The sequence below is a fragment of the Populus nigra genome, chromosome 9 (genome assembly GCF_951802175.1).
Source record: "Populus nigra chromosome 9, ddPopNigr1.1, whole genome shotgun sequence".
In the NCBI taxonomy this organism is placed as follows: Eukaryota; Viridiplantae; Streptophyta; class Magnoliopsida; order Malpighiales; family Salicaceae; genus Populus; species Populus nigra.
The window spans coordinates 6,909,988-6,922,697 of NC_084860.1; the positions used below are offsets into that span (position 1 = coordinate 6,909,988).

Consider the following 12,710-nt stretch of genomic DNA (forward strand, 5'->3'; position numbering starts at 1 on the left):
CCCTCGTTTCAATTCCATTACTGCTCAATAAACCATGGGTTTTAAATGCATTAACCTTCCTTTTTAACTGAGGATCTTTTGCATAGCTCTGTATTGGGATCTTTTGACTTGTTCATGTATAGTCAAAAGTTTAAATCATGTGGCTTCTTTGGCAACAACTTAGGCAGCAGATGCTTCTACACATTGCTTCCATGCCTGCAGCACCCTACTGAAGGCTGTGTTGCTTTCATCTGATCATCAAAATCTGTAGAAGTTAATTTTCTGCATCTCTAAGAACTATGTGAATGCAATTGCTTTGAAGTAAGTGAAACTTTGAAGAAGAATTTACTTTACTAATAATTTAACTCAGGTTCACTAATTTTTTCCTACAACACTGTGAAGAAACCTGATGATTTGAGATGGGTAGCACCAAAAATCCAGTTGAAATCAGTGTCAAACTCAAGTAATTCTGTGTTTCTCATTTTAGCTGTTTGGATCCTACAATCCATTTATCTGAGATGAGTAGCACAAAAAATGCAGTTGATTTCAGTGCAAACTCTAGTAATTCTGTGTTTCTCATTTTTTTTTGTATCTTACAATCCATTTAATATATTGTTTTATCTCTGTTTGTTCAGATATCAAACTAGATAACAAGATAGAATCATTGTTTAACTGTGGAAGAGAATGATTTGCTTACAATTTTCCTCTAATTAAAAATCAACTTCTCATTTTTTCCCCTTAATGATTATAGTGTACAACTACAGGCATAAAGAAAACTTCAATAAATGGAGAAGTGAATTCAGATATTCTCCTGCAACTTTCTAATAGAGTGTCAGATGTACCGATTTCCAAAGTATCAGAAAATGATTTCTCTGAGGTATGCAATTTGATTGTCTTTTTAACCATATTGAATCTAGCAATAAAATAAAAACACTATAGTTGACAACTTATGTAAATTGAGAAGACCAGTCTATTCATGACCTTTATGTTATCAAACTAAATGTGTTTTTTATCGGTTAAATTCAACCACATTGACAAATATTCAAAATATAGGCTAGTTTCTAAGAGAAATATTTGGATTTTTAGAGTTGATTGAAATCCAGAATTATATTCTTGGAGTTGCCTGCTTGCAGGGATCTTTTCCCAGTTAATCATAAATTATTCTAACAATTGGTTTCACTTTATCATTTAAATCTCTCTGTTTCAAAATGATATGTTCAAAAATCAGAATTTAAACCCTCTTAAAACATTGAAAGTCACAGCACTTTCTGGTTTTCCATTCCCTTTTTCAAAGGTAATGTACTGGTTTGCACTTTTTTATTTTGCAGGAAGAGTGTCAGGATTTGCATCATAGAGTGAAAGATGGCCTGCTTAGAAGGCCTACTGTTGTAAGTTTTTCAATTGTTCAGTAATTCAATTTTTCAGAACATCATTTTTTTTAGCAAGAGGAGTAGAGTATTATTGAAAACTTTGCCACAGTAGATTAGCTTCTACAACTGTGCCAACTGCCATAGTTAACTGAATTCTGCCAATGGAATGGATTAATGGAGTTGTGATAGCATTGATACTTAGAATTTATGCATCTTCTTCTCATAAGCAACTTTGTTGCCATGAAGAAATTTTCATTAGATACTTTTACTTCTGTTTTCCTCTAATTTCTCACTTTTGATGAGGACCAGCTACTAATCTCCCTTGTACATGATTTTCTTCTCTTAATCAAAACTTGTCAAAATGCATACAATTGGCATAAAGTTTATTAGCCTGTAAATGCATATCTACTATACAATCATTAACTAAAATATATCTATGGCTAACTAATTGGTGGGGCTTGAGGAATAGTTGACGCCATACCTAGTCAAAAAAGGATGCTATCCAAACATGTTTCAAGTTATTGTAGTAAAACCTGACCTGTTGACCCTTTGGCTTTTGGGGTGATATGAACGTGTTAATCAATTGTCAAGTATGAGCATTGAGTTCCAACAGCATTTCTCCAAAAAGATGCGTGGTATGCAGATTTTAAGATGTATGCATTATGTTTCTTTTTCTGATTTTGGGCAGGTAAAATATGTTTGTATCTGGATGGTATAATCTGGATATTGCATGCTGTAATGAGGGTCTACTCTTATACCAAAATCTGACACAAATCCTTTGATTGACAGGCAGAGTTTGAGGAGAAGGCCAGAAGTCTCCATGAGATTATAACAAAAAATGTACGTAACTTCTGACAAATGTCTAAATATATAGGTATTGCGATGTCTTAAAGATAATGGATGAATGAAACAAATGTTCAAAACATTAAACAAATTAATAAAAGAAAAAAAAATATGGAGCAGCTGAGAAGGAACAAAAATTTGCTGAACATAGCCAATGAGGTGATTGCATTGAGTTATAAGAATCTAATTTATTGGTGTATTCTCAGAATTTGAAATTAATAAAGATGAGTGCTAATGTTTTTTTTTTATGACTTTTTAAATTCAATGTCCATTTGGAATGGATCAAGCAGCTTTCTTTCTTTCTTATTTGGTTCTTGTGGAAACTAGAAAATTCTTTTGTCGTGTACATATACTAAAAAATGTTTTCCAGATGATTTTCTCTCATTCTGTATTTTTTTTTTTGGAGGGTTTTGTGTCTGTGTTTGGTGCTTCCCTTTTTCTGATTTTGCTGATTTCTTTGTCGCAATGAAATATCCTAGTGGATTGCCAAAGAACTGGTTGCACTATCAAATCTCATTAATCAGGCAAACGAGAAGGGATGGAGAAAAGAATATCCTTTGATGATTGTGATTTCCTGCACAATTGGGGTTAAATATGTTGAATTCAAGCAATGACATGAACTGCTCATAACATTTTTCTTAACTCGTATATTCTATCAATTGGCAATTGCACAATCAAAACACATTAAATAATATTTCCTTTCCTTTTCTTTTCTTTTTGGGTGTTGGTCAAGGGTCACGTATGCCTGCAGGTCAAATATTAAGTGGTTGATCTCCAGAACAAATAATTTACTGTACTTATCTCAATTTAAAGGAAATGTGACCCTTAACCATCATATTGCATACGTTTTCTGAGTACATGGACAGAAAGCTTCTGCTTCAGACACCCGTTGAACAAACACGATTGTTACAAGAGGTTCCAAAAGTAATTGCAGATGAAATAGAAGTTCAATCTGCATGCAAGGACATGTCTAGGAAGGATGAGCAAACTGACTTGCCAAAATCAGCCCTTAAAGGGACATCACCACCTCCCAAAAGAAGTTCAGAAGGCATTAAAGGTTCTTCTTGCTGCCTGGATGATGGAGCAAATGGTGCAGGTTTGGTAGTCAGCTCATATTTCCTTATTTCCATAAATAAATTCTACAAACTATTGCCTCTTCTTTTATTTTTTTGATCCATGGAAGTTCAGGTTCTTTTTGTGTCTCATATGATTTGGAAGTGAATAAATTTATATCAAAGATAACCTGATAGATTATGACAAAAATTTAAGGTTCCTGAATTATAACTGCTAGTCTGATTCAGGATTTTCTACTGTTCTATTGAAATACATTATGCTCTTGAGAAGATTTAAGACTTTGTGCAGGTTGCACATTTAGCTGAAGTAATTTTCTACAACTTTTGGTCTAGGCTTCATTTTACAAGAAATAAAGACATTGTCGGTGAAAACTCTGCTTCTAAACTAATCAAATCTGGTTCTGCTCTGTCAAAGAACCATCTCATCTAAAAGTTTAAACTGTTAAGTGAGGTCCTAAGATATGATTTATATTATTCTCTAACACACCCCCTCAAGTGAAAGCTCTTTGGGCTTGAAACTTGTACAGGCCTATTTTACCTTGTACTTATTTTTTATCAAATAAATGAGGATGGTGAGATTCGAACTCGTGACCGCTTGGTCATCAAGGCTCTAATACCATGTCAAAAAACCATCTCACCTAAAAGCTTAAGCTGTTAGGTGAGGTCCTAGGATATGATTTATATTATTCTCTAACATACTCATAAAGATGATCAAAGCATAGAAATGGAAGAAAGAGGTTTGATTTTGATTTTCTATCTTTGGTAGATTGGTTCTGACTTCTATTTTGTGACATTAAGAAATCAGAGACTCTCTCTGGGAAAGATGTCTGAGTAAGCCTGTTAAAAATTCATATCTGGACAATTAGAGACCAAAAATGTTACGCAAGACCTTATCCCAGTTTCACATGGAGAATTTCTGTTATCTCTATAAGAGGGATGAGATCACATGATTAATTATTTGAAATATATTCACTCTGTGAATTGTGTTCTCTATTGAATCAAGATTCATGGATAGTTTGTTATCACTACAATTTTTTTGTTTTCAAGGATTTGAACATTTGGGCGGTGTTATTTCATTAATGTACCATTCTCATTTGAAAGAATAAAAAATCTAAACTTTTTTGTTTTTCCTTTTTTTTTTCATGGAGTGGGATCATGAAAAATATTAGAGAAGTACAACTTCTCTACTGGGGCAGGGGCTTTACAGCATCAACAATTTAGGAAAGTGAACACAACTTTATCCATTTGGTATATAAGTATCATATGAATTGTTTATGTCCCAAGGAACAAAGATTTAGTAATTGGTTTCTGAAAAACAGCCAAAGAACAAAGGTTGAGCAGTCTTCTTCCTGTTTTACACGTGAAACATTTTTTTCTATTGCAAATGACATTTTTCTTCCAAAATAACTTATCATAATTTGTATTGTTGCGTCCAAGGGTGTGCATTCTTTTTTCTTGTGCTTTTGTACTTTTTTCTGTCCTTTTCACTTTCATACTTCTCTTATTGACTACTGGCTAAACTCTTGCATGTGCTAGATTCATTGTTCTTTTATTTTTTGGGTTTTGTTTTTTCCAGTGATTCATCTACCTGGCATAGAAACATATTGGTTGTGTGCAACTGCATCAGTGCTTTTATATTCACTCACACTCTTCCAAAGTTCCATGGCATGTCTTGCAAGTTACTCTCATGGTTTTGTATCTTTGAAGGGGAACTTCTTCTTATAGAAAGGGGAAAACATGCTTTTCCTCTGATCATTCAACAAGTTTTTTTGTCATTTAAGTCTTTTCTCTAACACAAATTCACTTAGGAAGTTCAAATGTTTAAAACAAAGCTCTGCAACAAGCCAGAAAAGGGAACTTACATTCATTAGTTTGCTTTTTTGTGCCTGCTAGATAAGTACTTGAGAAAGCTGTATTTGAACTTTTTGAGACTAATTGAGTTGTGAAGTAAATGAAAGCAAGCCAATAAAGCACCATACACCATAGCTTGCAAATGGATGCAAGTCCCTTTTTTGGAGCCGCAAAAGTCAAAGCACAAACAATATTGTATCTACCTAAAACACTAAAATCAAAGTGATGAAGAAGAAAGATTGAAGACAGACTAACATGATTCAAAAGATAGAAGATATACTTTAAGACATCTTTAGACGATGACAAGTTTAAGACTAGACAGTCATACTACATTCCCAAGCTGCAAACAGGGCTTTAGTCCAGCTCGGAATGATTGAGTGCATCAAATTTAGAATTCATGGGCTTCACTTGAAATTGCTTTGTTGCTTAGTGCCAAAAGCAGCTAAACAACTCTCATGATATATGTTTTCTTTGCTTTTCTATTTTCCTGTTGGCCCTCGATACACTTGCTCAATGTAAGGTATTTCCCTTGTATAGGCATTTTGCATATCTCTACCTGTAAATGTTACAACTCTCCCTCACATCATGAGCGTTGTTAAATGCCATATTTTCGTTGCAGACATTGTGTTTTTTCAGAAATAAGTTATCCTTTTCATTATTCTCTTTTCCTTAACCATCACGTATTTGGGGTGCTTGTATTCATTTTTCATCCATGGTTGTTTATCTACGTTTGTGAAGTGACCTTAACCATGTGAAGAGTTAGAATTTGGTGCAGTCTTTTAATGAATTTCGTATTGCTTTCAATTTAAATTTTGAAATAAATTACCAAGTTATAACTGTCTCAGTGACATGACTGTTTACCATGATGTTTTTGGGGATTTCAAAAAGTCATGTTGTGTTTGTTCCAAATTCCAGCGGAAAACAAGCAGTTTGGATCTTTTGAAAAACTTCAACATCAATCACGCACTACAACTTGTGATGGTAAAGATGGTGGCTTTATTCAGACAGGGAGTAAGCAGTATTTTGAAGAGTTGAACAAAAACCGCTCCAGAGTATCCCAACCCAAAATAGTCTCGGGACAAACTCCTGGTCCTTTTTCTGAAGGCATGCCCGGTGCTTTTCTTCCACTAAAGCAATGTCAACCTGTTAACAGTATTTCCAGAGATGAGCAAAATGAACAGGTAGACATTGAATGTCAAAACAAGGAGCAAGGCACTCCAAGAGATGGATCTAATGAGCCAAGCGAACCAAGATTTAAGTTGAATGTGTCGAGTGATAATGGAGAGCAAGATCCAAGTGCTGCAGCTAATCATACTGGTGAGTCAGTGATCGCTTACCTCACTGTGATTGCAGTTATGTATCTATGATTCTATCTTTAAATTCCAGATAATTTAGCTAATAATATCTTTCATGCATATTTATCTTTATATGGGCAGATAAGCTGCATCATAAAGGAGCTGCATTGGAAGTAAATCATCAATTGCACTCTCTTCCTGATGATACTCAAGATGGTGGCACTCTTCGGACGGAGAGGAATGAAGGTTGTCAAATAGTGAATACCAATACTAGAGCAGTACATGCTGAAGCCTTTACAGCAAAAGTTATTGCTTCTATTTCTCAAGGCCGACCCAATGCCCTTCCACAAGAGCCGTATCAGCCTGCTAATGATATATCTAAGACAAAACAAAATGCACAGGTAAATGTTGCACATGAAAACAAGAAGCAAAGTGCTCCAGCAGCTGATTTAATTGTGTTAAGTGATGATGAGGAGGAAGATGCAAGTGCTGCAGCTAGTAAGCAAAAAATTCAGAACTTAAACTGCTCCATATGGAATTGCATTAGTCCAAATGGTATGAAAACAGGGCCTTGGTCAATGTTACTGCTCAAGGAATGGAGTGATAGTGATTCCTGTGTATTAAAATGGAAGGTTTGGAAGAGCGGTCAGAGCCCAGAAGAAGCAATTTTTCTAAATGATGCCCTCCACCAGGTTTTCAATAGAAGGAAATGTTGACGTTTTTCATTTTTCACTCGGTTACCAGCATGAAGCTTCCAGGCCAAGATAAAGTATTTCTTTCCGAATTACTAATTTGCTCACTATTTTATGTTCAGATTTTGGAACGCTTTTATATGTACATAACTAAATTTCAGAAAGACTAGCCTCGATCACTTCATGGTGGTTTTTAAAGAACCAGGACGCAACAAAAATAAGGCCAGTACATTTACCTATTTGTTTCATACAGAATTGATGCCGCTTCACTGCATGCTTAGCAATATTCTAACTTCATACATGCGTGTTCATCGAAAACTAAGTTACCAAGTTACGATAATTTGACATGATCAATTTCTAGGAACAAATTTACAGGGTCATAGGGTTAACATTTTACTTGTTCCTTATTCCCTGTATCAAGAATCAATATGTTTTCTATGCATATGTGGGATGAATAGATCAATGAATTGATCAGAGCCTGTAAGGCTAAATTTTAGAACTCGCAATCAAGAATTGAAAAAGTCAATCAAGAAAGCTAAAATTATATTAGAAAATCTCGATCCAATGATTTTTTTAATTAAAAATTGAAGGTATATGATTAGAATTTCATAAAAATATATCTTTGATAAGTTCTGGAAGTTCAACAAGAACTCAAAGAAAAAGTACACTCATGCTATTCAATTTTTAATGACAATAAAAATCTATATTTTCAATGTTATTTCATTTGCTTATAGAATATGGCTTCTAAAATAAATCTTAGTTGGCTAATAGACTTAAATTAAATTGAATATACATAACTAATTTAAATCCAAAATTGAATAAAAATAAAATAATTATAATTAGCTATTGGGCTTAAATTAAAATTATGTAAGTAACTAATTTAAATTTAAAATTGAATAAAATATAGTACAAAGTTCATGCTGGAATTTTAATTTTATAGGAACATGGTTTTTAAAATCTTCTAGCAAAAGTTTGGTATTATCCAACAGTTGATTTGAAAGTTATAATCATTAATATAAAGCTATATAGTCAAGTTCTAGTACATGTTAAACAATCTCATTTCATGCATTGATTATATATATCAATGTTTAATCATCCTTCGAGCTTCAACTTCATGCTTGATGTCATCTTAGAATAAATTCTTGAAGCTTTCTTGGGTCAAATATCATAAATTAATTTATTGAATGCATTTATGATCGTTTTAACTCTTGCCCTTATAATAGATACAATCAACATATACAACGGATCCTGTAATGTTACTTGTTAATTTTCATTATTCATCCTCTCTTCAAAAGAATTCAATATCGAATTGTCAGCTACATCAAAAGGAGAAAGATCAGAAATGCTAAATATGGCACTAACATTACACACACCTAGAAGTTTCTACTTGTATGCATTGTTATTAATCCATTCAATGACTTGAAATGGATCATTCTCTCTATGATGCAACTTAGATCCCCTATGGATTGGAAATATTTTATTTCTCATATGCATCCAAACTCAATCACCATGTTTAAATATAACTCGCCTACGATCCTTGTTGGATTTAGATGTATATTGTTCATTCTTATTTTCGATTTATTGTTGAACACTCTCATGAAGTTTCTTTATAATTCTCTATCCATCTTTATACTTTTTCCACTAATAACATAGCTAAGAAAAATAATTTTATTTATGCAAAAAGTACATTTTTCAAAGTTAGTAAATAAATTTTTATTCCTCAAAACATCAAGCACGCAACAAAAATGGTTAATGTGCTCCTCTAAGTTTTCATTGTACATCAAAATATCATCAAAATAGTGATAAATTTGCTTATAAATACACATAATACATGATTTATTAATCTAATAAATATGTTTGGTGCATTGGTGAGATAAAATAACATAACCAACCACTCATACAATTTATATTTAGTCTTGTAGATAGTTTTTCATTCATTTTAATTTGTTAATATTTACTTTTTAAATTAATTTCTAAAAAGACACATGACCGTGCAAATCTTTTAATATGCCATCTAGCCTATGAATTAGATGTTTATACTTTACCATAATATTATTGACAGACATCCTCCATAATATGTGACATGCCATAATATATCTATACTTTACCTTATGAATTAGTGATAGCCTTGCAATAAACACATATTCTCCAAGACCACATATTTTTTAGGCACAAGGAATACTAAAACCGCACAGGGACTCCTTGGAGAATCTTGAAGAAGTGCATGCCGATAACAAGAGGTCGAAGAACACACTGCCACCACCTTCACCACCCTATTGCGATGAGGCTGGTCTATTGAAGAACATCCGTCTGCCACCTTCACCAGTTTCTGTTGCCGCTAAATGGGCCAGTAGTTGTTCTACTACACCTAATGAAAGCGTTTAAGTTTTCTTCCTCCATGCTGCTTAGTTTCAAGTTGGTTGATGAGAGCATGGCTAATACCTGGTTTGAGTGCAAATGGACGTTACCTTCTCCTTGTAGTCGTTTTGTTACACCCAAAAATTAAATCCTAGGCACAGCATTGGCGAGTTTATGCATTGGCGAGTTTATACTATATATCTTGTTATTGATATGTTATTTAGTATGAAAAATATTTTCCCTTTGTTGCCTCAACTCATTCTCATTGATTTAAGCACTCAATACAATCCTAATCACAAGCGACTTACCCCAACTAGATACTTTATTGCATTATCATTAGCATCCTTAAGTTGCATAATTTGATAATCCTTAGTATCATTTTTTAGTTTTCCCTTCCTCATTATCACATATAATCATAGCTTTTTTTTGTTTGGACATTGAGAAGTTATGTGCTCTATCCTCAAAATATTTTATATCATGATTATGAGGTGGTTGATGATCATAGTTAACTCTAATATTAGTGGATACATCATAGTTAACTCTAAAATTAAATTTCATCCCAAGTCTCAATAGGCCTTTCATGATTTCTCATCTTATTTATCACAAGTACTATATGATTGCATAGCTAGTAAACATTATCACAACTAACTTTACATTTTTCTCCTCAAAGTAATTATGACAAAAAAAAATTATCTTTACTTTCTTCTCCCGCTCTATGTAGGTTTCTAGATCATTTATTCCCTGGAATTAGGGAATCTTTTTTTCAATACTCCTAAGGCTCATATCTACACCATCACGACCACTAGTATCCCTTTTAATCCCTCTATCATGCCTATCATCATTGTGCTTAAATATGCCCATATTAACCATTGGTGCTTGATCACTTTTTTCTCTTTTAAAAGATGTATTTGAGAGTCATAAAAGATATTAGTAATAAACCTTATACACTCCCTTATATGTTTGTGGTCAAAGATATGTCACTTCACTCATGTTTTATTATTGACTTAGAGTATGTTTGACAGTGTGGTAGCGGTTGTTTTTCAAATAACTTTTCGTACTGAAATGCATGCCAATGATGTTTTTTTATTTTTTAAAAATCATTTTTGACATCAGCACATCAAAACGATCTAAAACATACAAACCATATTAAATTTTAGCAAAAAAAATTGAATTTTTTAGGAACGCGGTGCAAGTTTCTTAGCTTCTCTCGATGTTAATCTCACACCCTTTTGTTTTTTTCCCACTCTTAAATTCCCCCTTTTAGTTTTTTTTTAACTAAATGAAATCAATCAAAAATAAATTTTGATGTAGTGTTCAAAGGAGAGAATTCAAAGAAAAATAAAAAAGACAAACAAGAAACAACAAAGAAATTTATGAAGTAAAAGCACAAAAAAATTATGAAGGAATAAGGTCTGATATTAGTTTAATGGGATATATAAGATAAAAATTTAGCAACAAGAACTATTTTGAATGGAAAATTAAACACCAAAGATCAACAAAGAAAGACTTTCTTGTAGAACAACTTAACAAAACAGATTGAAGATTGAACTTCTTGACCTGTATTTATGATATTTTTTTTCATTGCAAAACACAATTAACTAGAAGACTTTTTCTTTTTTTAACCACTGCAAAAGAAAACCTGAAAATTAAAAACACAAGCTAGAGAAATTTGCACTAATTATTTTTATGAATGTGCACAAGGTGTATTTTAAACCTAAATGGTACGATTCGATGCAAAGAACAAATATCCATTTTGAAATCTTAAAACAAAAAGAAAATGAAATTCGAACAATAACAAAAAAAAATTAAATATAATGAACCTGATTTTATATCCAAGCTTTGATACCAAATCGATACAAACCCAGAAGGCTAAACCTTATAACCCACAATTAAGAATTGAAATACTCACCTAAGAGCATAAAGTATATGGTTAGAACACCTTAAAGATGATATTTTTGATAAGTTTTGGACGTTAAATGAAGAGCCCAAATAAAAAGCGCACTCGCGTTATTCAATTCTTAATGATGGAAAACATCTATCTATTCAATGTGATTTCATTTACTTATAAAATATGGCTTCAAAATAAATCTTAATTAGCTAATGAGCTTAAATTAAACTCATATAATTAACTAACTTAAATCCAAAACTGAATAAGAATATAGTACAAAGCTCGTGCTTGTATTTAATAAGGCTCAATTTGTATATTTTCAAGTAGTAACTTCTAGGCCTTCTTGAAAAGTCTTCTCAATGTTTGATTGCTATGAAATTTAACATTTATAAGAAATAGGATCACCTTTAAAATCTTCTATAAGAAATCAAGTCCAGTCAATGGTCAGATTGAAAGTCATGATTATCAACATAAAGTTTTGCAGTTAAGCTCCGGTACATGTTAAGCAGTCTTATCTCTTGCTTGGATCATATTGATCAAGGATTGATCCTCTTTTAAACTTCAACATCATGCTTGATGCCACCTTAAAAAGAATTCTCAAAGCTTGTTTGGTTCAAATATCATGAATCAGCGCATTGAATGCCTATTTAATCCTCTTGGGTCTTGTCCTTGTAATATATCCACGTAACATATGTGATTGATTATATAGTGTTGTTTATTGATTATCATCAGGAATGAAGACTTATAAAAGAGTATGTAGTCAAGTAATATATATAAGAATAGCTCTGCATAATTATTTATAAACCATTGTAATTTGGAATGAAACACTATTGAAAAAACAAAACAAATAAGATATAATTTTAACTACAATATAAATATATTTATATATGTACCATGTAAATTCACGAATTACATTAAAAGAAACTATAAGGGGTAGAGCTTTCACCGTAGAAAATTTATTGTTGCTCTAGACTCATCGTCATTGTGAAATTATAATTTTGGCCTTCTCAACAAAACACAATTGGCCTTGGAAGCGAGGTATAGTGGTTTTTTTGTTGTTGTTTGCATGTTAAAAAGACTAATGTACCCTTTGAGATAAAAAAAAAATGATGCACTAGTGAGCTGGGGCATTTTCATGTTTTTCATTTTAGATACAAATAAAATGACCACAATGCCTTTAAATTCAAATTGCCTTCAACTTGGGTTAAGGTTTTTTATATATCTTTTCAGTTTGGTTTTTTTGTTATATCAAGTCTAATTAGGGGCAATTTAGTATTTTGGCATATATAAAATACTATTTAATTTTAAAAAGTGGGTTACACGTGAAAGTCACATGGACACGCGTGGGTGCTCTCGCGCTC

The 12,710-nt window shown here is 32.5% G+C and overlaps 1 protein-coding gene and 1 long non-coding RNA gene across 2 annotated transcripts; both read left to right on the forward strand.

Annotated features, from left to right (window-relative positions):
* Positions 1–750: 750 nt before the first annotated feature.
* LOC133703059 (uncharacterized) lies at positions 751–2,749 on the forward strand. The gene is made up of 4 exons (XR_009843825.1): positions 751–856; positions 1,308–1,367; positions 2,139–2,189; positions 2,672–2,749. It is a non-coding gene; the product is annotated as an uncharacterized LOC133703059 (long non-coding RNA).
* A 261-nt stretch (positions 2,750–3,010) lies between these two features.
* LOC133702574 (uncharacterized) lies at positions 3,011–7,224 on the forward strand. The gene is made up of 3 exons (XM_062126881.1): positions 3,011–3,288; positions 6,032–6,433; positions 6,553–7,224. Exons 1-3 carry the CDS (start codon positions 3,051–3,053, stop codon positions 7,125–7,127), a joined length of 1,215 nt encoding a protein of 404 aa, XP_061982865.1. The 5' UTR covers positions 3,011–3,050; the 3' UTR covers positions 7,128–7,224.
* Positions 7,225–12,710: the final 5,486 nt, after the last annotated feature.

Coding starts and splice junctions, on each gene's coding strand:
- LOC133702574 (XM_062126881.1), top strand. CDS start 3,051: ATGGACAGAAAGCTTCTGCTTCAGACACCCGTTGAACAAACACGATTG. Junction 3,289..6,031: donor TGATGGAGCAAATGGTGCAG/GTTTGGTAGTCA, acceptor TCCAAATTCCAG/CGGAAAACAAGCAGTTTGGA. Junction 6,434..6,552: donor TGCTGCAGCTAATCATACTG/GTGAGTCAGTGA, acceptor TTATATGGGCAG/ATAAGCTGCATCATAAAGGA.